The sequence below is a fragment of the Uloborus diversus genome, chromosome 2 (genome assembly GCF_026930045.1).
Source record: "Uloborus diversus isolate 005 chromosome 2, Udiv.v.3.1, whole genome shotgun sequence".
In the NCBI taxonomy this organism is placed as follows: Eukaryota; Metazoa; Arthropoda; class Arachnida; order Araneae; family Uloboridae; genus Uloborus; species Uloborus diversus.
In genome coordinates this window covers 151,939,096-151,961,915 of record NC_072732.1, presented here as the reverse complement: position 1 = coordinate 151,961,915, position 22,820 = coordinate 151,939,096, and the positions used below count along the sequence as shown (strand labels likewise).

At 31.3% G+C, this 22,820-nt stretch overlaps 1 protein-coding gene across 1 annotated transcript in view; it reads right to left on the bottom strand.

Moving 5' to 3' along the window:
- The window catches only part of LOC129216084 (electroneutral sodium bicarbonate exchanger 1-like), a 303,250-nt gene that overhangs the window by 31,614 nt on the left and 248,816 nt on the right, over nucleotides 1–22,820 (bottom strand). Inside the window, exons 13-16 of the mRNA XM_054850233.1 lie at nucleotides 17,738–17,915; nucleotides 9,735–10,025; nucleotides 3,239–3,352; nucleotides 1,927–2,094 (exon numbers count right to left, since the gene is read on the bottom strand). Coding sequence (XP_054706208.1) covers nucleotides 1,927–2,094; nucleotides 3,239–3,352; nucleotides 9,735–10,025; nucleotides 17,738–17,915 — 751 coding nt within the window. The remainder of the gene's footprint in view (nucleotides 1–1,926; nucleotides 2,095–3,238; nucleotides 3,353–9,734; nucleotides 10,026–17,737; nucleotides 17,916–22,820) is intronic.

The following is a 22,820-nucleotide window of genomic DNA, read 5'->3' as shown; positions in this document are numbered from 1 at the left end:
TACATCCGATATGAGAATCACATTTTATTCTTTCAAGCTAACTTCGCTTTATTAAGATACAAATAAATGAAAAGTATCTTTATTTTTGTTACAACGCTTATTTCAAGTTTTTAAAGCGAAATTTTATTTTCTAGTATGAGTCAAAAAGTAAAATGTTGAATCGATGGTTTATTTTTATTATTGCTTTAATGTGTCAATAGATATTAATGATATGCTTATCATAGGCCTCCTAAATGCAATTCTAAACTAATTTTAACAATTTTTTTTAACAAGCCGTTTGTATGCTTTTGATGCACTTTGAAGATTGTGATATCTTTGCATATGCTATGGGGACGGGATTTTTTGACTTTTTAACGTTTAGTTTGCTTTGTTAAGAGGTAAACAAGTAAAATATCTTTTTTATTTTTATTAAAATCACAGAATTTAAAAGTTTTAAACGAAATTCTGTGCTTTTTAAGAGTGTCTTGGACCAAAAAGTTAAATGCTGAATCCTTGCCTGAATTTTATTATTTTTTTGTTACAATTATTTTGAGTACTATACATACAACATTTCTAGTGTTTTCTACATAATGTAGAATTGTATATAAATATTTATACTTGAGGGGTGCCCATCTCCCAGAGAGCGATGTCCCCCCCCTCCCCCCAAATGCTAGCAAAACAACCAAGAATGATTTTCTCAACAGAAAAGAGAAAAACACTCAAGTTTAAGCTTCAATGATGCAGTATTTGGACGATCAAAATTATAAAATTTCGTTTTTACAAAAAAATTTTTTTTTTTTTGCAAAGTTATTTGATTTTTCACAAAATTATTTGATTTTTCACAAAAAACGGACCCTGTGAAAAATCCTGGACAGACCCCTGTATTTAGTCATACTTCAGGACAAGTTTAAGCATTATTTCAAGAATACTAACATAGAACAGTATGACGCGATTCGCGATCCATTAAAATCATCTGTGGATGTATCTGTTAAAGACCTTTCTTTAAAGGCGCGAGAAGAATTTATGGACCTTAAGAGTGACCGCACTCTTAAACTTAAGTTGAGCAAAGTGCCTCTGGACGAATTTTGGTTGCTGGTTAAAAATGAGTATCCCACCATCTCTTGTCTTGCTATTGATGTGCTGCTACCATTTTCAACTACATATCTTTGCAAAATCAGCTTCTCAGCCCTCACACTTACAAAAAACAGCAAGAGATCATCTCTAAAGAGCCTGATCAAGAACTTCGTGTAGCTCTTTCCAGCATAGAGCCAAATATCAAACGGCTTTGCTCCTCAAGGCAGGCTCAAGTGTCTCATTAGTGTCAAACGGAAGTTAGGTGATTGGTTTTAATTTCTTGCTTGCTTCTTTCTTGAAACATTTTTTGATAAATCATTTAACTGCAGTGTGCACTTTAATGACATGTTTGACAGAAATGCTTTGAAACATATCAAGTATAATTTTCTGTAATGTCTGATAGGAAGTTTTGTTGTTTATCAACTTCAATACATTCCAAACATTTCTACTTTCTAAATAAATTTAAATATACTACGTAAGTTATAATTGTTTTATTCATATGAAAGAAAGTCCTTCTCCTGTCTTTTTACCAGTGAATGATAAAAACATTTCTGTATTACTGTTGCGAAATTAATTTTAATGTGCCCCGTTGATCTAGAAATTTCTTAAGTGTGCCGCAAAGTAAAAAAGGTTGAGAATCACTGCTCCAAAACCCCCCTCCAGTATCTCTTGAGGTGATTGCTGAAAGCTGAATTTTGCTTCAGCTACTGGTCTCTTTTTAAGACTTTGTTTGGGGTTAGGTAAAATAGACCTATGGTCACAGTGCTTAGTTATGTTCTTTCATTTTATAGCCTTTGTATCAATAGTGAGGAAAATCAATAACATTTTCTTATATTAAAACTGAATGAAATCAAGAAGTACAATAACGCTTACTTTCAATTTATTTTCCCGCCTATTAATAATTACAGCTGTGATTTGTTGATCCATAAAAATCAAAATAGTGGCTAAAAGTGCCGGTAAAATTGCACCAATTGCGGTCCACCAAGGATTCTTTTCTCCAAAAAATGGAATAAGCCATCCTCGTCCAGTATTCCACGTTGGCTGAAATAGGTAAATAAAGATGTCAAACAAATTTAGAAACTTTTTGAATATTTAATACAATATTAGTAAAAAACAAACATTAAATTCTTTAGGAATTCTATTTAAACATTGGAAGGAGATTTTAATTTAAATTCAAATTCTAATAAGTTTTTCAATTTACGTTCAAGCAAAGGTGCATTTTGGTATGTGCAGGGGTAGAAGTGATCGACTTATCACATATAGGACATTTTCCACAAAAAATATAGGACAAATATAGGACACATTATATGAATAGTTTCGCTATGAAAAAAGAAATAATACATACATATTATTTATTTATTCTTATCAATGATTTTGTTTTAAAAAACCCTTCAAACAAAATTATAACTTACACCTGAAATGACTTTCCTGTAGTTGAAAGAATAATTTTTGAAAAAAGTGTACTTTGCAGACAAAAAAAAAAAAAAAAAAGAAGAAAGTGAAATTTATTGATAATTAACACAGCAACTCACAATTTTTGCAGGGATAGAAGTGTCACAAACATAGCTTATATAAATATATAAAAACATTCTTTGTGTTGAGAACTAACAGGAAATAACCAATGCTTTGTAGCACAAACATACATATATTTTGTTCCACAAAATTCCACAAAAAGAAAAGATTGCAAAAAGACTATTATAACATACCGATCAGAAAATGCACTGAACACAAAAATATACCCGCGAAAACAAAAACCAAAACAAACCACGAAAACAAAACCAAAAAAAAAAAAAAAAAAAAAAAACCACGCTTGAAAACAAAACAAACTGCTGTTGCTAAACACAAAATTCTAAAACCAACTTCAGAATTCGTTCTCAAAACTCCACCCACTACAGTGACGTCATATTGCTGTAGCAAATGAAAGAAGATGCCTGTTGCAGGATTTAGTGAGTTGTGTTTTTTAATTTGAAATTCGTTTGCACACGTACTTTCGACGAAAAATCCGAAGTCAGATAGTTTATTTACTGTTGTTTTAAAGAAATAAATTGGATAAAAAACAGGAATATAGGAAATATAGGACATTTTCCAAAAATATAGGAAATATAGGACGATTTTCATACTTTTTTTGAAAATATAGGAAATATAGGATATATAGGACTACTTCGACCCCTGTATGTGTACTTACTTGAAATTTAGCTGGAACTTGTAACTTTGGTGTAGGGAGGCCAACGCTTGCATCAACAACTGTCATTAAAAGGATGGATATTACGACTGCAAAATCACTTATAGTGCTTCGTATCTACAATCAAAACTTTAATTAATATTATGAGAGAAAAATAATAAATAAATAAAATGAAGCAATGAATTACTATTTGTTCTAAAACGCAACTTAAAAAAATTCTTTGAAAAAATATTTATTAATTTGTTTTGAAAAAAATTCTAATTGATCAAATTGATCAAACAACTTTATGCTTTGGGCAAATAGCAGAAAACTTTATTAAAATATAATGTTACAGAATAAATATATTTAGTCTATAAATTAAAATCTGATTTTGGTCTTTTAAGTAGCTAATATTGCTTAGCAAGAAATTTTTGAGCCATGGTTACAAAATATGCTTTCATGTAATATTTTTGCTCTAAAAAATAAACCAATACCTATAAGATGAGAAGTAAAAAGTTAACATTGCAAAGTTTAAATGCAAATTCGCAGAAAACTACAGACAAGTGTTTTGGGGTTACAAGGAACTTCTTTATCAATGCAAAAGTGTGCTTAAGGATGATAAGACATCTGAGAAAAAAATCTGCAAATTAGAGAATTTTAATATTGTTATACAGTTGGATCCCGACTTACGCGAGGGATGCATTCCAAGACTTCTCGCTTTAGTCAAAATTTCATGTCGTGGAAAAGTGCTGTGTATATGATTTTTTTTTTATTAACATACCCAATCATTTTCGACATTTTTAAGCACTTTTTGAACTGTTGTAGGAATTTTTTTTAACTATATATTACCGTTTGTTACATAAAGAGCCAAGTTTTTACCTTTTTTTTTTAAATTTTAAGCTGCATTATTCAACATAAAATACTGTTATGATGCACAAAATCAATGATTAATGGGAGAGAGAGACATAAAAATAAAACTACGCAGTGTACAGTATGTAGTAATTGTAAAGCACTACACTCTAAGAGTACTATACAGTAGATACAATAAGTTACATTTATAACTTTAAAATTAAAGATGATGATTTATGCTGCGCAGTCTGATCGTCATTTTAATATATTTTTAAATACAGTAGCTTTGTATTTACTTTTATAACATTTACATGTATGGTAACACTCCTCTTTCACGGTCTCCATAATCTACAATACAAGGAGAGATTCCAATTTCATATTGTTTGCATTTTGCTTAAACATTACTCTACGAGCTTCATATTAAAACTTAAGGTCTGGACTGATACGGATTGCCTTCTCTTGATTTTTAATTATCCATATGAGAGATTCACTCATTCCTAATTGTCGTGCTACTTTCGACTTACTTTCCAGTTGTTCCCCCAAGCGTATCAAGAATATTTACCTTTCCTTAAATTGTCACAAACTTTCACTTTTTGTTTCCATCTTCAAACTTTAGATGAAACAGTGTGTCTAGGTGCCACAATATTTCAATCAGTTTTCATATTTAGAATAAATAAATGAAAAATGAGGAATGGTGATACACTAATAAAGTTATGTTGTGCGGTGTGTTGGAGCTTATGTAGTGCAGTGATGCTGAAAGGATGATAAAAAAAAAACCAAGTCAATGTTTAGTAGTCAATAACAAAGCCAAACTTAGCATCCCGATTCCTTTCCAAGTATTTTCATGTTGAGAGCTAGAAATTTGCTTTAGCTCTAAAATTTCTGCTCCTGTAAAACTCGTGTTATAGGCATTTTGTGTAAGTTGGTTCGCGTTGTATCAGAGGCGGCATTTCAACGTTTCATTTGGGGGATCGAGTTTTTTAAATGTGGGTTATCTCAGTTTGGATTAAAATACATATTGGTTAACAAGATAGGATCATAAAATGGATTAAGTATTTATAAAAATAAGGCTATTAAGAGAGTTTTAAATATTAATTAATATAGTTTTATTTGATCATAAATTATTCCTGAAAATATTTTGATATTAGTTTTTTACCTTTCAGAAAGTTTTAATGAACGATTTTTAGAATCTGGAAATCGTGTTACTTTATTCTATCAATATGCAATGTCGTACTTTTTTGCCAATATAACTAAAGATGAAAGTCTTTTTTGTCCCAAGATAATTTTCTAACCTCCTAATGCACAAAAATGATCTTTCACAACTAGCTGAGCCAATTGGAATGGTTGAAAAACAGTTGAAGCTACAAAGTTAGAAAACACATCTCTTAGATTTTTCTCTTGAAAATAACCCAGGTAACTTTGAATATTGTGCTATTCTTCGTTTTTCATCATTGAATAGTGTAGTGGCTATTTGCAAAACAATTCTTCTTGCTCAGTGCTATAAATTTTACTTATAATTGAAACATTTTATTTCTCCTTTTCAATAACCTATCAATATAACATTGAGCTTAAGGTCAACAATACAGATAAATCTTTACCATCAAATCTTATTTTAATTTTATTAGAAACAATCTATTATCTGATACAAAATACTAATTCAATTTTGTGACTTTATATCATCATGTTGATTTTTGTCACCTTCTAAACTCATTTGGATTTTTTTTCCGCCTTTTTAAAATTGGCGCGAATTAAGATTTTTTTAAAGTTTTGCTCTTGGTTGAAATATACATCCAAGCAAAAATTTATTAACTGTTTCGACTGTAGATTTAGCTGAAGCATGGACAGTCCGAAAATTAAGGTTAGCGGATTGAAGATGTTTTGATAAAGTACAAAATTTTTTTTAAACTCTCCACAATAAAAACAAAGCGAATAAACATTCAAACTAAGTCATACGCATGTAAAAGGACGTCGGCTTTTCCTTGAAAGAGTCGCTTTCAAACAGTCCAAAATTAACAAGGAGGGTTTTTATAAATTTAACTTTTGAAGAATATCTTGTGTCTCTCAGAAATGACAAAGTTAAAGAGTAACCAGAAAAAGCATTTGTTGATGAATGACTTTTTTTCAAAAATAGTGTGTCTTTTGTAAGAATTTTCTATGAATGTATACAAAGCATTGGGTTGCTGAAATGTTTTTCTACCAAAAGGAATCGGTGTTCTCTCACTAACTAAATATACATTTAAAATATGAGCGTAACAACGTACGCAAAATACTAAGGAATTTCTTGTAAAATCGTGCAGCCACACCACTGGTCCTCTCATAACACTGAACGCACAAGTATGAAATATTTAGTCCACACGAGGAAATTACATTTTTAGTTGAAACAAACTGTGATTCTCCATCACTTTTTTTCTGCTCTGAAAAGGGCTGCAAAATGATTTACAATTTTCTAAGTTACATCCAAATAGCAAAATCCGCTTGTGTAGTAGAAATGTCTCAAGATTCATTGGCTATTATAGAATCAGTGGGCGTGTTTTGTAAAAAAAAAACCTTTGGCATATCGTCGCTTCAGAGCAACAGTAGGATATCTTAGTGTTATTTCTGGGATTAAATGTCTTAGTGTTGCTCTGAGGCGACGATATGGTCGCTGATTTGCAATTTACGTAAACTAAATTTGCCCATTTCTTATCATTCTGTGCAAAAAATTTGGGGGTGCAACTGCCCCCTCTCGCTCCCCCTATTTGCCGCCCCTGCGTTGTATAGCGGGAGTCGACTGTATTATCTTTTATTCATGTTCTAGTTCATAATAGTTAGATATCACAAATTGTCAATAATTTAATCAAATTTTGATTATTGCTAGTGCTGTAGTTTGGGGGGGGGGGGGACAACTGTTTCCTGAAATATTTTTTTTATTATTGTAAAAAATAATGCAAATTCAATGTGAATTGGTTTCAAACCACATTCTTTTAAAAATGAATGTCTACTTTGAAAATAAAAGCTGGCTAAGTAGTCTTAACTGACCTTTTTTTTGTCCTAACAAAAATTTATCAATCATGACAGCTACCCAATAAAAGGATGAATTTTCCTAAACATTTTTTTTTTCTAATTACAGCTTTGTGTATAGCTTGAACAGTGACCAGTCTTTCACGTTTAATGTTAACAAAACATCAAAATGCACACAGAAACATTTCTATACATAAAATCTCTAAGTGTGAGGTCGTGTTTGCAAATTCATTATACAAAACCATAGCTCCTGATGGGCTTGCATAAAATTTGGAAGAACAATGATTCCCCAATAGGAAAATCACAAGAGGTACAATTTTATGATTTAGTTTGCATTTGCTTGATTTCATATCATCCAATACGTGAATTACTTATTCCAATCTTCAATGTTCCCTATATTGACTCTCCTTGCATCGATTATTAGGGTACATCGTCGGCACCACACTAAACTAACAAATGAAAAATCCTGTTTTCCAAATTTGATGTCCACCATAGTAATCAAAAAAGGGCTACTGGCTATAACTACTTGAAATAGTTTTTTTACTCTTAAAGTTATCTATCAACGCTAAAGTACTGAAATTAACTATACATGTCAGGAAACAATTTTAATTATATTCAGTGTTTTGGCTCTCCTGAAACGAGCCAATTTTCATACTTATTAGCTTAATATGGTACCAACAATATTGCATTTTTCCTTCGCCCCCCCCCCCCCTCTCCCAAAGAAAACAATTTACCGTATCTATTTAGATGTGAACTTACTTCAGGGTTCATACTCACTTCAGATAAAAAAATTTCCATGACTTTTTCATGACTTCATGAAAAAAATTTCATGACCTTGTTACACGAAGAGAATAGTACTATTTAATGTCAAACTCTCCAATTTTCAGAAATAGGCATTTAGTAAAACTTTTTCCTGAATGCCACTACCTCATCGAAGCCCTTACTTGTGCTTGTGATTGAAAAAATGTCAGTGCTCACTATAGAAACTAATTATAAACTGTTCTTATTTGTCTTTAAAATAAGAATTTAAGTGAAGTAAAAATACAGAGAATGCAATATACTGATGCTTAAATGTCTAATAAATAAGGTAGAATAGTAATGAATGGGACAAAGTTTGCATGCGCCATTAAAGTTTCGAATAATAAATTTACTTTTTTAAATATTGCCCTTAGGTGTCAACAGTGCATCTAACCATCCATGTAACTAGACAGTATTTTTGTTCTTTAAAGTAAAGCGACGTTTTTCAGTAAATTCATTTATCTAAACCAGATATTTTAGCTGGCCACGTGGAAATCAATTTTGCAAGCCGTATGTTGGGCACCACTATTTTAGAGCATTATAATTCCCCTACTTCAATGTTCTATCCCCAGACAAAAGTATTGATTCTCTAAAGCATTGAACAAATTAAGATATATAAGCTCTGATGAATTTATTAATGATTTTTTTAAGAGTGGTTTAAATGAACTCAGATGCAATTGAAGTACTTTTTGAGTGGGCGAGGCAAAACCAAGAACATGTAATTCTGCCACTATAGAATATAAAATATATATAAGAGTGACTTATATTAAAATATATATAAGAGGTATAATAATATATAAAAAGTGCTGAAAATAATGGTGAATTCCGAACTAGTGATGTCCTAGTAATAAAATCACATTACTAAAAAAGGTGGGCGACTGTTACAGAAGCGGATGCAACAGGATTCCAAAACTCAGATTTATTTTTGGGATTATTCAATTTTCAAGTATTAATATCCTTTACAAGCAATACTTTTAAATCACTCAAGGTTTTTACTGCTCTTTTAGTTACTGTTGCTTTCTTACTCATCAACAAAGTTTTCCATGACTTGTAAAAAAAATTCTATGACTTTTTAAAAATATTAATTTTCCATCACTTTTCCAGGTCTGAAAAGTTTTTTTTTTTTCCATGACTTACCATGATTTTCACGACCCGTACGAACCCTGTTACTTATAAGAAGCTAACACATTGTATTTCTAAGAAAAATTATTTATCTTTTCTGCTTTCGTAATCTATAAAACAGGTGTGTTAGCAACTTCTCTGAATCTACTGCAACTCAGGTTAATATTATTTGAATTACAGTTTCATTAAAAATCAACTAAAATATTTTTAAATTTCTTTCTGCATTGAAAAAACAAACAATGGGCCTATACTAAAAAAAAAAGAAATTTTTTGCAGGCTTTTATTTTGGTTTAGTACACTTATACTTTCTGAAAAAAATTGTTTCAAACTCTTATTTCTAGGATGTAATGCTTTTTTTTTACTTAAAAAAACAACGTAAAACAACAATTCTTAGACTAATACACAAGTTCCAGACTTTTACAAACTAGTAAAATTTAAAGACTTTTCTCAATTTTCCTAGTTGCTGATCCCTTTGATTAAAAAAATAACAAAACATTTAATAAAATAATTAATTTCATAATTCAGCACTCACAGTTAAGGGACCTTTAGGACAATCTCACCAGACTTACAATCCTAGAACCAGATTTCATAATAAGTGTGATATTCTACACATTGTGTGTGTGTGCAAGCACACTATACAGACACAGCCTTGTATAATATTAAAAAAATTATACCTGGCTAATGCTATGATTTAAAAAGCTTTTTTATACATTTCTTGTTTTTATAGTTTAAAAATTTTACATTGACTAACCTTTGATGGGAAAAATGGAGTGAACTTGAATTCTTTCAAGAAGACGGATATTGAAAATGTGGCGGCATACAAAATTATGGAAAATAAGTAGACATCAGGATAAGGAGGTATACAGCCGGGTCCAGTCAATGTCCCATTGAAAGAACTACACATTGAGCTATTGTATGAACTGAAGACATTCAATGTGGATTCATCCAAATCTGTGCTATTGATTGGTGTACATACACATGTGCCAGGGAAATCTTGAACTGCTGGAGAACTTAACGGATAATAATGGCCAATAGCCAATACCTATAAAAATAGTACATGGAAAGTTGGAAATACCTCATAAGTTAAGATTTTATAAACTCAATATGTTTCAAAATAATATTTTGTATTCACACAATCTAGCATGCATTAAAAAGTTCACTTTGAGAGCATGTAATATTTGTATTGCAACTGCCAAGTATTCTCTATCAAGAACTGGTAACAGGCTTAGTCAGAAATTTATTTTTAGCAATGTTGCAGAGCATTTTTTAAGGAATTTTTACTAGGCGACACAAGTTCATCATAAGAGTAAAAATTATTGTGAAGGTTACAGCCTTTTTCTCAACAAATGTATGCATAATCGTCGCCTCAAAGTGTTTTTTCTGTAAGTACTGTTTGTTCTGTGGCGGCTGTATAGATCTTCTGATTTAAAAGGAAGCCGGTATGAACCAAACCTTAAGAATAGTATTAACTCCGAAGTAAAGGGGGTCCGGGGGAATTTTTCGAAATTTTTAGTCTTGAAAACGCATTTTAGACGATCTTTGGTAATGTTAGGATTGAAGAGGTTCGGTGTCACCCACCTGTCTATTTTTCGAACTTCTAGCTCTAAGAATGCAGTTTTAGACGATCTTTTTGATGATGTTAGAGTGAGGGGAGATTTGAGGGCCCATATCAAAGGAAAATTTTCTTTATTTGTAATTCTAACTGACTTTCGTAATATTATGCGCTCCGGTGCGACTCCCTCCCCACGCCCGTTTTTTGAAATTGAAACGTTCAAAACACAAACATTATGTCCAATAATGTTTAGAGGAGGGTGGTTCGGGGTTGTCAGGCGGATTTTTTTCTGCAATTGTAGTGCTAAAAACGGAGTTCAATACGCTCTTTTTGTGATATGACGTGGAGGAGTGATTCAAGGGCCCGCCACAAGAAATTTTTCTAATTTGCATTCTTAAAGATGCATTCTACTTGTCTTTGATAATGGTAGGGGAGAAGAGGTTTGGAGCACTCCCTCGGAAATTGTAGCTGTAAAAAATAAAAGATAAAAAAACTGAAACCCGACTACGGCAAAAAAAAAAAAAAAAATCTAAAAGATAAGAAACAAGGTAGGTGCTGTTTAATATCATCGTCCTATTGAGTAAAACCAGTAATTTGATAGGTTAGATACTCCTGTTTATTTAGTTCTATTGAAATCCTCTGCCACTTTCGCATTAATAACATTATAATTCAATTCAAATGCCGTTGTCGTGCGTTCTCAACTACAGTTCCACTATACCGCACGACTACGTTATTTAAATTGAATTAGTTATTAATGCGAAAGTGGCAGAGGATTTCAATAGAACTAAATAAACAGGAATATCTAACCTATCAAATTACTGGTTTTACTCAATAGGACGATGGTATTAAACAGCACTTACCTTGTTTCTTATCTTTTAGTTTTTTTTTTTTGAGCAATCACGATTGCTTATTGTTCTCACTTGACTGTTTTTGATGTTCCTTTGATTTCCCCCCCCCCCCCGCCACCCTCCGCACCATCACCGTCAACGGGCTCCTCACGATGCTGCTCCAATAGCGAAAGCCGTCTCCAGGTTGCATCCATGTCCTACACACACGCGCATACATACACATCTACACACACACGCACACATACACAACCACATACACACACGCATACATACAGACACCCACACATACACACACAAAAACATACACACACATACACACAATTACCCACACATTCATGCCTGCACACAGACACAAACACATATGCCTACACACACATACACATACCCCCTCCCACACACACACATTCATTACACACAACTACCCACACACTTATGCCAGCACACAGACACAAACACACATGCCCACATACACAAAACCCATACACACAAACACATACCCCCACACACAAACACACACGTACTCGTGATTGCGAAAAACATAATTTGAATTCAAGATGTCAAAATTCAAATAATTTTTTTTTTTTTTTTTTTGCCGTAGTCGGTTTTCAGTTTTTTATTCTTTTATTTTACTTAAATATTTTCCGTTTTAATCTAAGATGGACGAAAAATAATAGCGTGAGTAATTTACGGTAAGCATTTTAGTTTGATATACAAGAATATCATTAACTTAAAACTTAAAAGGTAAACTTAATTTATTGCTATTACATGAAGCTGATATAAAATTTAAACAATAAAAGATTGATTTAACTTCATAAGACTATAATAGTAATCAACACCAAACTTGTTTCTTACCCTTTGTTCCCTTAGTCGGGTTATTAATAAATTTATTTAAAACCCGTGCTAAAAAAATCATTTAAAATCGAGTTTTGCAAGGTGAAATCAACTCCTCCTATTGTTGAAGTCGATTGATAGCGTACGTTACTTGAGCCATAATAACGAATCAATTGACACTTATTCATGAAAGTCGGATAAATAGTTTAGGTGCTACAATGGAACATACGCAAATACAAAGACTGCTATATTTTTTAAAAAAGCAAATTATTAATGATTTTTTTTTTTTGCTCTATATTTGTCTTTTCCCCTGAGACACATAAAGTTATGCTCTTTTCTTTCTTCCTTTATTTCTTTTTTTTTTTGTGTTTTTTCGATGTGTATTTGCCTGCCTTTTTGGATTTCCCTTAAGAAGGGGAATAGCATTAAGAGAATGATGCAGGGATCCCAATTTAGGGGTACCGGGGGTTCACCCAGAGGGAATTTTGAAAAAAAAAAATCTAGTAAAATTCTGCAGTTTGAAGCCATATAAAGGAAGATTGGAATCGAAAATATTCGGGGAAAAATAGGCAAACAAAACTTTTTTTAAATTATGTACTCTTGCAAGTTGAGATAGTACACAGTAACATTTTATTAGGGGTCGACACATCAATGAGGCAGTCGACAGAGAGATAGAGCGAGGGAGAAGAAAGTATGATGCATTGTTACTTGCTCTCATGGACTTTCGATACAGTTAGTTTTTAATCACCTCTGAAACCTATCTACAAAGTGCTTTAAAAGAAATAGGGTACACACTTAGAAAATAGGTAGCAAGAGAGTAACATACTGCCCATTTGAACAATTCATAATTTATATGCTTAGTAAGAAATAAAATTGAAGCATACTTCTTTTTATGAATATACTTTAATCCAATGTTAGGAGCAACCCCCCCCCCTCGCGCACACACACACACACACACACACACAAGGGAATAGAGTTTGATGGAATAATGAACGATGCTAAGAGTCAGTGGCGCACACAAGGGAGGGGTCCAGGGGGTCCGGACCCCTCCCATAGCTCTTGCATTTTTCTTATTTCAACTGATTATGATTCGATGTACTTTATACACAAAATATTTCCAAACAAAGAAAACAAGAATTTCAGTTCTCATAATAGGGAAAAAAATCCTCTTGTTAAAAGATGTTTTAGAAAATGTGTACATTTCTTGTAACGAATTGCACAAGCGAGAGATGTTTCTCGACTTTGAGAAGGCTAAAAACATACTTAAATAGTACTATGTATAATGTGCGTTTAATGCGTTCTTGTACTGCTGAATTCAAGCAATGTCACCATCACACACTGATGAAGTTATAAATAAAATCGAAAAATGAACTAGAAAACTAAATTTTATTCTACGATGTTTTGTAAACCTATAGAGGCAGACTATGGGTGACTGTAAATGAAAACAGAGTAATAATAATGTTTTTAGTTTTGTAATTACAGGTTAAAATGAGATTTTTCTTGTTCTTCAGATCTGATGCTTCTTATACTTGAATTTGGGCATCTGTTTTCATTTTGAACAATGATAAAAGTAAATACATTGCATAAATTCGTTTGCTTTCTGGTAATTTAAGTACCTGTTATTAATATTTTTTATTAATTAGTGCTAATTATTTATTCAATAATTTATTTTTTACTCTTTTTGCTCTCAAAAATCAATAAAATCAAGTCAATATGTTTGACGGCATATTGGGATATGATATGAAAATGGGACTTTTAACTATGGACCCTCCCCTTGCAAAATTTCTGTGTGCACCACTGCTAAGAGTATAATTTCCATGAAACCTATTGTTCAGTGGCAAATCATGTAATTAATTGAGAAGTTCAAGAAATAAACTTCTAAAACTGGAGGTTATGTCCTAGCTGGGTCCAAAAATGTGAAAGTTCTGTCTTCGGACCTATTGTCCGTCGGACATTGTGTCCGTTGGACGTTATGTCCGCTGGACGTTATGTCCCTCGGATGTTTTGGAACTGGACGTTATGTCCATGGACGTTTTGGATCTGGACCTTATGTGATGTCCGGCATTCCATTGAAGCACACACTGAATTTAACATATTTTGGCACTCCTCCTTATCAACTCCAATTTCTTAGAAATTTTAAAATTCAAGGCTTGTAGCCACATTTTTGTAAAATTTCAAGCATTTGAAAATGAAATTTGATTTTTCAAGTATTTTCATTTTTTTAGGAACGACAACTCACACAACTTTTCGTGATAAGCAATAGGTTTTAACTAAAATGTAAATCCGGGCCCTGGAAATGATAGTATAAATAACAAATGTCTCAAAAACAGTTTTACAAATTAAAAGCGGTAATGGATAATTAAAGTAAAATTTTTGAAATAAGTAAATTTTCTTACGAACCAAACTTATCCTTAAAAATCCTTTGTTTGAATCATCAAAATGAGTTTCAATTTCATTATAACTTTAAAAGGATTTTTAATTACAGCTAAAACGTGTTACAAATGACTCCATCATTCTTCAGTCCTGTTGTCTCGAAACTGGAGAAAAAATAAATAGATTGCCAGTGCCTACAAGTTTCAACGCGCGAATCCCTTTTATTCGAAAAGCCATAAAAAAGGAAGTGGTAGGTGTGGTATAATCCTCAGTTACCCTAAAGCAAAAATTACTGAAAAGAATTCCAGGAAACAACCCCGGTCCTTCAGCCTTCGGCTTTTCTTTCGAAAAAATACCTCTCTCTCTTTGCATCTTTGAATGAAAAACCGCTGTTTTCGTTCCGCAAACTGCTTTTATTGCCGTCCCGTCCCAACAAGTAGTGTCCCTGCAGGGTCCTGTACCCTGTACACAGATAGACGTGAAATGGTTATCGGCTATCATCAATGAAAGAGCTAATGAGGTGGGGTGCTAATCGATTGCTTAATCTGGCGCCGAGTGCGTGGTGGGCCGGTCCCCAAGGGTAGAAAAAGAAGGCTTTCGTCATGTACGAGTCGACGGTTTTTTTATTTTTTTAAGAAGGCAAGGGTTTTCCTAAGATTTTTACAAAGATTTGAAATCTGTTTACAAAAATGAGTGTACCAATTATAGATTTTCCAGTGTCGCCCAGTGGTTTGATTTCGCATCTTCTAGGCGACAGATTTTTTTCACTAGGCGACATTGGTGTCGCGCAGTTCCTATGTTAAAAAATGCTCTGCAATGTTGTGCAAAAAGTGCTAATTCCTCATAATAAAATGTTAATTGAAAATAATTTGAAGAACAAATCGTTATTTTTTACCAATTCATTTTGAGCTTTTGATAATTAAAGATTGCTTTTGTTTTAACAAAAAGTGATTTCATACAAAGAGAAAACTTCTGTACAATTTCTTTAAATGTAGTACACTTATTGGAGAACATTTCACTCAATTAAAGTAATGTAATTTAGAATTTGCCTTGAATGCTATTACACAATACAGAGTGATTATCGCAACTCCAATGAACTGAACTTCCAACTATACGAACACCACATCTATCTCAATTTTGTAAAGAAAAACATTAGTTCATTCCTTAGTTATGGCATAAAAAAAGCCATGTTGTGAGCTCTACGTTGGGAAAAAATACTGTGAAATAGCCCTGTCTCCAAATCTATTTAGATCAGTTTTATCCTGAAAGTTGTAAGTATGTATATGCGATATCAAAGTACAAGTACTTCGCACACTACAAAAATGTTAAGTCACAAAAGGGTAAAATTTCATAGACACAAGTTTTTACTTTTCTTGTTCACTGCAATCAGATATTCCAAAAAGGATTTCTATTTGTACTTTGTGTCAAAACAATATTAGTTTGAAATCTTTTTTTCGTATTTATCCCTAGTAGTCAATGAATATTTCGTACTATCTGACAAGTGTTGTTGACATCCACCTCTAAATACCTTATTTTATTTTTATTTTTTTTGTAGTAAGGTAAATATTATGCAGTAGCAAACTATTTTGATTTTCAGATTTTAATGCAAATCACTTTTTAGTTATTTTTCTTTTACAAAAAAACCTGAAAATAAAAATAAAGCACTTTGAATTAAACATAACCTCGAGATTTCGAGACTCGGATTTTCAAGCATCTATTGTAATAATAAAAACATTCTCTTGATAAGCACTGGTATGGTTCACAGCAATATCAAGGGAATAAATGCTTGGCAAAAAGGGAGTGAAATCAAGACAGAGACAAAAATTTCTGTTTCTCATACACAATATTTTACTCCATACAGTAAAACATTCTTCTACACACATTTTCAATGAACAGTAAATATACACATCACACTGCTCCAAGAAAGTAACCAAGAAAGTGCTCCAAATTGGTAAACTTCATGTCTGGCAGCTTGGAACATCTCAATCTCTAATATAAAAAGTAGGGTAAAACCACTGGCAGTTAACACTTACAAATAAAAATAAATTATCAAGAGAACACACAGGTACTCCCCCCTCCCCCCCCCCCCCAAAAAAAAAGAAGTTAAAAAATGCTGAAAGGTAAGCATAACAAATTTAAATACCATTTTTTTAAAAAAAATTCTGTACAATTTAAAATTTTTCTTAGTTTTTTTTCTTTTATATAAGTGTCAACTACTATTGCAGGTGTCAACAACTGGTGGTTTACCTTAAAAAAAACTTAATTAATGTTTCCTTAATAAAATTGCACAACATTTTTATGAGAGTTAATAATACAACTCACATGCTCCAAAAACATTTAAAATATGTTTGCACATAAAGTTTTAAAATTATTATAAATTTTAAATGTATACTTTCTCAAGTTACCAAAAAATAATTGTTAATCATTATATGAATATGGAAATATCATTCAACATGTAAAATTACTTGCTTATTAAACTGAGAACTTCAAAAAAGTTATATCTGAAACATCTCCTGATTATTATTGTTGCTTTTATTGTGTATTAAAAGAGCACTCATACATAGGATGAGCGAGAGCGCAGATTTCTTCACAGCACTTCTGCTTTTAGACAAGTGCAATGAATTTTTTTTAAGGCGTAAAAATATTGCTTCCATTAACATTCAAGTCTAATCTCTTCGTCGTCCACAAAGCGTCTAGAGCATTATTTATAAAATTTCACAGACAATCGAGGATGGTAAAAGGGTTAAACAACTTTATTTTCCATAACTTTGAATACTTATTTACAGCAGTGTAACTTTAGTGAAAGCGACTAAGTAGCCAACAAGTTAATTTTTTTCAATTATACATTCTGAAAAGAGTTTACAAAAATAAAAAATAAAGAAACAAAAAAATAAATAAAGTAAAATATTTGCTAAAAAACAATTAGTAATTTAAAGAAATTTTAGTTGAACTATGCTTAGAAAAGCCTCTGATGCAGTCTAATAATTCAAATTTCTTAAAACTAAACAAAAATAACAAAACCAACACTGACCATTTAAAGAATAATATTTACATTACATTCAAGAAATCATAAATAATAATGCATTCATCAGTAGATGTTTTTTTCATTAATAATACTTGTAAAGTGTGATAATTAAATAGAAAGCTTACCTTTTCAACTGATTTATAAATAAATATTAGAGAAATTAAAGTAGCAAAATTTTCTTCTGTGAAACGAGTAATATAACAAACTAATGCACTAGCATCGAAAGCAACCAGGACTATCAAAATAAATGCGGTCCACAAGCCAATCCACAACCGAAGAGGCAAATATTCAAGATCATTTTCTCTAAAGTAGGGAGAAAAAATTTAATGTTTCAAACGGAATGCATTTTTTCTTATTATCAATATTATTATATTTTTACAAAATAAAAAATCCTCACATGTCACAATCTAACCCAATCAATGCTGAAACAGATCAGAATTTACAGTATGATTCATGAACAAAGACTGCTTAGTAGCCTTAAGGGCTGTTTATTTTCCGTTGCCAAAATTTTTCTTTTATGTGATTGTGGCCAGGTAAAATAAACAACCCTACAGGCAAAGAAGCAGTTTCCCTTTGAATTAAGAGAAGTCATTCTTTTTAATGACCCTGTTCATCAGAAAATCTTTTATTTTTTTTACCTGTACACTGAACTTGTTCATTTGAACAACTTCGTTCATTCAAAAAAGTTTCTGTTGATATCGTTCCAAGAGTTACTCACATACATTGAAAATGTTTCACTGATTTCATAATTATTCTTTTAAGTAAAAGTTACTAAAGCTACCAATAGAAAGAAAATATACGAATAAAAATTTAATCAAAATATATTTTATTGGGTTTAGACGTATAAAGCTGTTATAAATCATTTTGCAAGCTATTTCTCCCTAACCAAATTTTAAGACATCTGTTAAACATGCCAAAAGTCTTATATTCCTTTTCAGCTCGGTACAAAATATGGTGATTAGATTGATTCAATTAAAAAATAATAAAATTAATAAGAGGTCGAAAAAATTTTCAAAATAGATCTTCCAAAAACAAATCACCAAATACCATTGGATAAAACATTTTGAAGATGAAAATAAACAAAAAATGACTTTGAATGAGTAAAAAGAAAGTAATATCAAAAGACATAAAAAAAAAATAAGTAAAAACAAGAAATCACATGAGAGAAATAGAGACACAAATATCACAAAAAATGACAAGCGGCTGCGAAAGAAGTGGATGCAATGAGATTTCAAAATTCAGATTTGATTTTTGGATCATTCAATTTTCCACTTTTAATAGCTTTTATGTGCTATACTGTTGAATCACTCAAGATTTCTAATGCTCCTTTAGCTACTGTTCCTTATTCTCTTTGTCCAGGACATTTTTTCATGACTTGGAATAAATTTCCATGACTTTCAATGCAAATTTCAATTTTCCATGACTTTTCCAGGTCTGAAATTCTGTTATTTTTTTTCCATGACTTTCCAGGATTTCCATGACCCGTACGAACCCTGTGTGTCTTCATTTCAAGAAAGTGGAAGTCGCACCGAATCCGTTACAATATATATATATATATATATATGTGTGTGTGTGTGTGTATAAACTTTTTTAGTATTAACAAAATAAGAGGGAGGTGAATCTTACATACTTTGGAATGGAGTGCCTCAAGTCCGAAACTTGTGTCAAACAAAACAAAAGCAAAGAAATTTTTAAAGAGATTTTTTAGAAGAAGAGTAAAGGGGTGAAATTCATAGGTTTGACATTTAAGATGAACATTTCAAGTTCATGGTTAATGATCATTCAAGTTAAAAGCCATTTCACTCTGCTATCTGGATTAGTACTGTTCTTTGGTTGCTCTCTTCCTTAAAATTGTGATTCCTTAGAAAACCGAAATGATACGAGTAAAAAGAAAGTATAAGATTTTTTCAACTAACTAAACTAATACAGAGGAGTTTTAATCAACAACCCACATTGTCTTTAGTATCGATTTCAAATTTTCACCATCATATTCCAAATTTCTATAACGTTTCTTAAAGCCCCCGTATCTCAAAACCTCTTTATCCCGATTTTTTTCTTTCCTGTGAAATTCGAAATATACAGATTCGACTGTATGCAATATTCCCACTGCGTCACTCATAAAATTAAACATATTTAACAATTTCCGGAATGAATGACGAAGAAAGGCTACATATACGTGGATTTAACAAATCAATCTCATTTCTAAAGCGAAGTGTCAAATTTCAGTCAATTATCAAAAATTGTCGCAGCAGAGGGAGGCATCTTTATGCTTGAGGGTCACTCATGTAGCAGATTATCAATGTCATTGGGAGGGGGGGGGGACGAAGTGAATTTTTGACCTTTGTTACTCAGAAAAATGTCGTTTTGATTTTTTTCTTTTTCTTTTTTTTTCTTTCTCTTCTCTTTTCTCTTTCTCTTTTTTTTTGAGACAAACATTTCAGGGGGGGTTTTGTCCCCCAACCCCAACCCCTAGCTACGCCCCTGACAGATGTCCTTGCTGTTTTCTGTTGACGTCCCACTTCCGGTTCCAGCCACTTCCAGTCTATTTACACATCCTCCTGACTTTTTCTCGTTCATTTGTCCGGTGTTTGTCTTTGTGTTACATCGTTCTTTTATGCACTGATGAAGGGTTTGTTTTATAGCCCCGAAACAGCTGCTTGCAGAGATTTTTAACTTTTTTTAATTGATTTTATTTGTACCATGTATACACATCATCATATAGTTTTACTTATTTCATTGTACAAAGTTTTCGACTGCTTCTTTTATATACTAACTTGTTTAAATGAAATTACTGAGTTAAATTGATATTTAAGCTATTAATATGAGATGAATACTTTTAAAAGATATGGAAGTTTCATGTATTTATTTTTAAAATTGCATTTTAGAAATTATAGGCGACACTAAATCTATATAGACAAAAATGGATGTATGTTTGTGTGTGTTTTTGTCAGGGTTGTTTGGTTTAAGCCATGATTTAAACCAAGTGGTTTTTTAAAGAAAACCATGCTTTTTTTTTTTTCCCAAAATTGTTTTTTTTTTTTAAACTTCATCATTTTCCCCCAAATGTTTTCATGAATTTTACATATGATTGCAAAGAGTAAAATCTACTTGATGCAAAGTAACTAGCAAAGCTATATAAATAAATTACAGTAAATTTAGAAACATATTTTTAAGCTAAATTTAGCAAGTTTGTTAAATAGCTTTTCTTTTCTTTTCTTCTTTTTTAAAATTAATGCAGCTTTCCTATTAGGTACATAAATATACAAGGGAGACCAAATAAGTTTTTCTAAAATTACATGGGGAAAAAAAATCCAAGTAGCTCTTTTTTCAGTCTTTTTGCATTTTAAAATAGTCCAAAAAGCATATTTCAACCAAAACTTCATTTACTACCTAATTTGCTCGATTACTTAAGATTTATTGAGATAGATTATGTAGCATTGAAGCGATGCATAGGGTATATGAATCTTAACGCTAGAATATTTAAATGACAAGAGAAAAAAAAAATAACTAAAGAAGTCCAAGAACTAAGCATTAACTAGGCATAAATTCTGCTTATACCTGCATTCCCGATAGACAATGCAGTCGGAGCAAGAAAAGAAAATAGATAAAATTACAAAAACAGAAAATATTCATGTAGCTCAGTGTCCTTGTTGAAAAAAAATTAATGCCAAATTTTCACCTTTCAAAGAACTTTTTTTATCCCAATATAATAAAAGAAGTCTCATTTATGAATGGTGGAAGAATCAATAATCATTATTTTTTATAACAGTCTTCATTATTAAAATATGTTAAAAAAGTATTTTCATACTGAGGCTTTTAATTATTTTTTTTTCTTTGATAAAAAAAAAATGTATTCCTAAATGTATTAAACCAGGAGAAATAATGTCTTCAACTGAAAACATAATGATTTTCTTAAAACCTACTTGTCCTGTTTCTATAATTGTTGTCACTGATACATTAGGTAAATAAATTACATGATTTGTAGCTCTTTTTTAAAGTTTTAAACAAAATATGCATTGATCTTTTGATTTTTAAAATTATGTAATGTACATCAGACTTGTGATTCATTTGTAGATACTGCAAAATACTTTCCATGTTTAAGAATGTATGATATTAACTTTACTTTTATTTTTTTATTTATCATAGATAGCTATGATTATGAGGAAATTAATTAACAATTTATTCTTGGTTATTTGTAATAGTTAATAATGTCTGAACTATCACAGTAAATTAATTCTTTGATTATTTATACCAAGGCCCATTTAGGTATTGTATTTTTTTTAAATACAGTTACGATAAGATTTTCAAACAATATTCTCCTATAGAAATCTTTACATATGATGAAAGGAAATTACGAGATTTTACTTATAATTATTTAATAATTACAAAAATATTAGGTAAGAATATGAATATTAAACATTCCTTAACAATTGATTGATAAAATCTTTATGATTTTCTTAACTAAAATAGTTTTTCTTACAAATAGTGAAAAAAATCAAATAAACCCGGTTTAAACCAAAAAAAGTTTTTTTTTTAATGTTTTTTTACCAACCTTGGTTTGTGTGTGGGTGTTCCTTATACAAATCTCCAGTTTTAGTTGGATTTCTTCCAAATTTCGCACAGAGGTAAATTGATGCTCAGGAATTCATATAGGCTGGTTTTGGGAATTAAAAAAAGATCCAAAGATGTTTCAGTTTATTTTTTTTAACCATAAAATTGATCTTTCCTACTTGAACGAATTGGTGTATAGTTATGAAATCAGTCTGAATGAAAAGCCTGTAAAAAACTGCCCCATATGAAGTTTCTTCAAAGATTAACTGTAATTGTTAAATTTGTGAACCTTGATTCCAAACAAAAGAAAATGATTAGCAACTTATAATTATCAGGGGATATTTTAAATGCAATCAACAAGAAAAGTATTCTCAACTTTGGCTGTTAATGCTGATTCCCAACTAGCATAGAGCATGTTTGGCAACAAAGCCGAAGGAAAAAGAAATGCTGCTGTACAGCTTTTTTTAAATTGCACCCTGCAAAGCAGGGAAGCATTGTGGTCTCCAACGGTTCTACTCATTTGACATGCTTACTATTGGTAATTCCGTAGCAGTAACGATAGCATGAAATTATTGATCACTATTTTCCACATGAACAGCACAGAAAATACCAAAATTAGTTAGGTATTAATTATTTATTCATTATCCATGTACAATC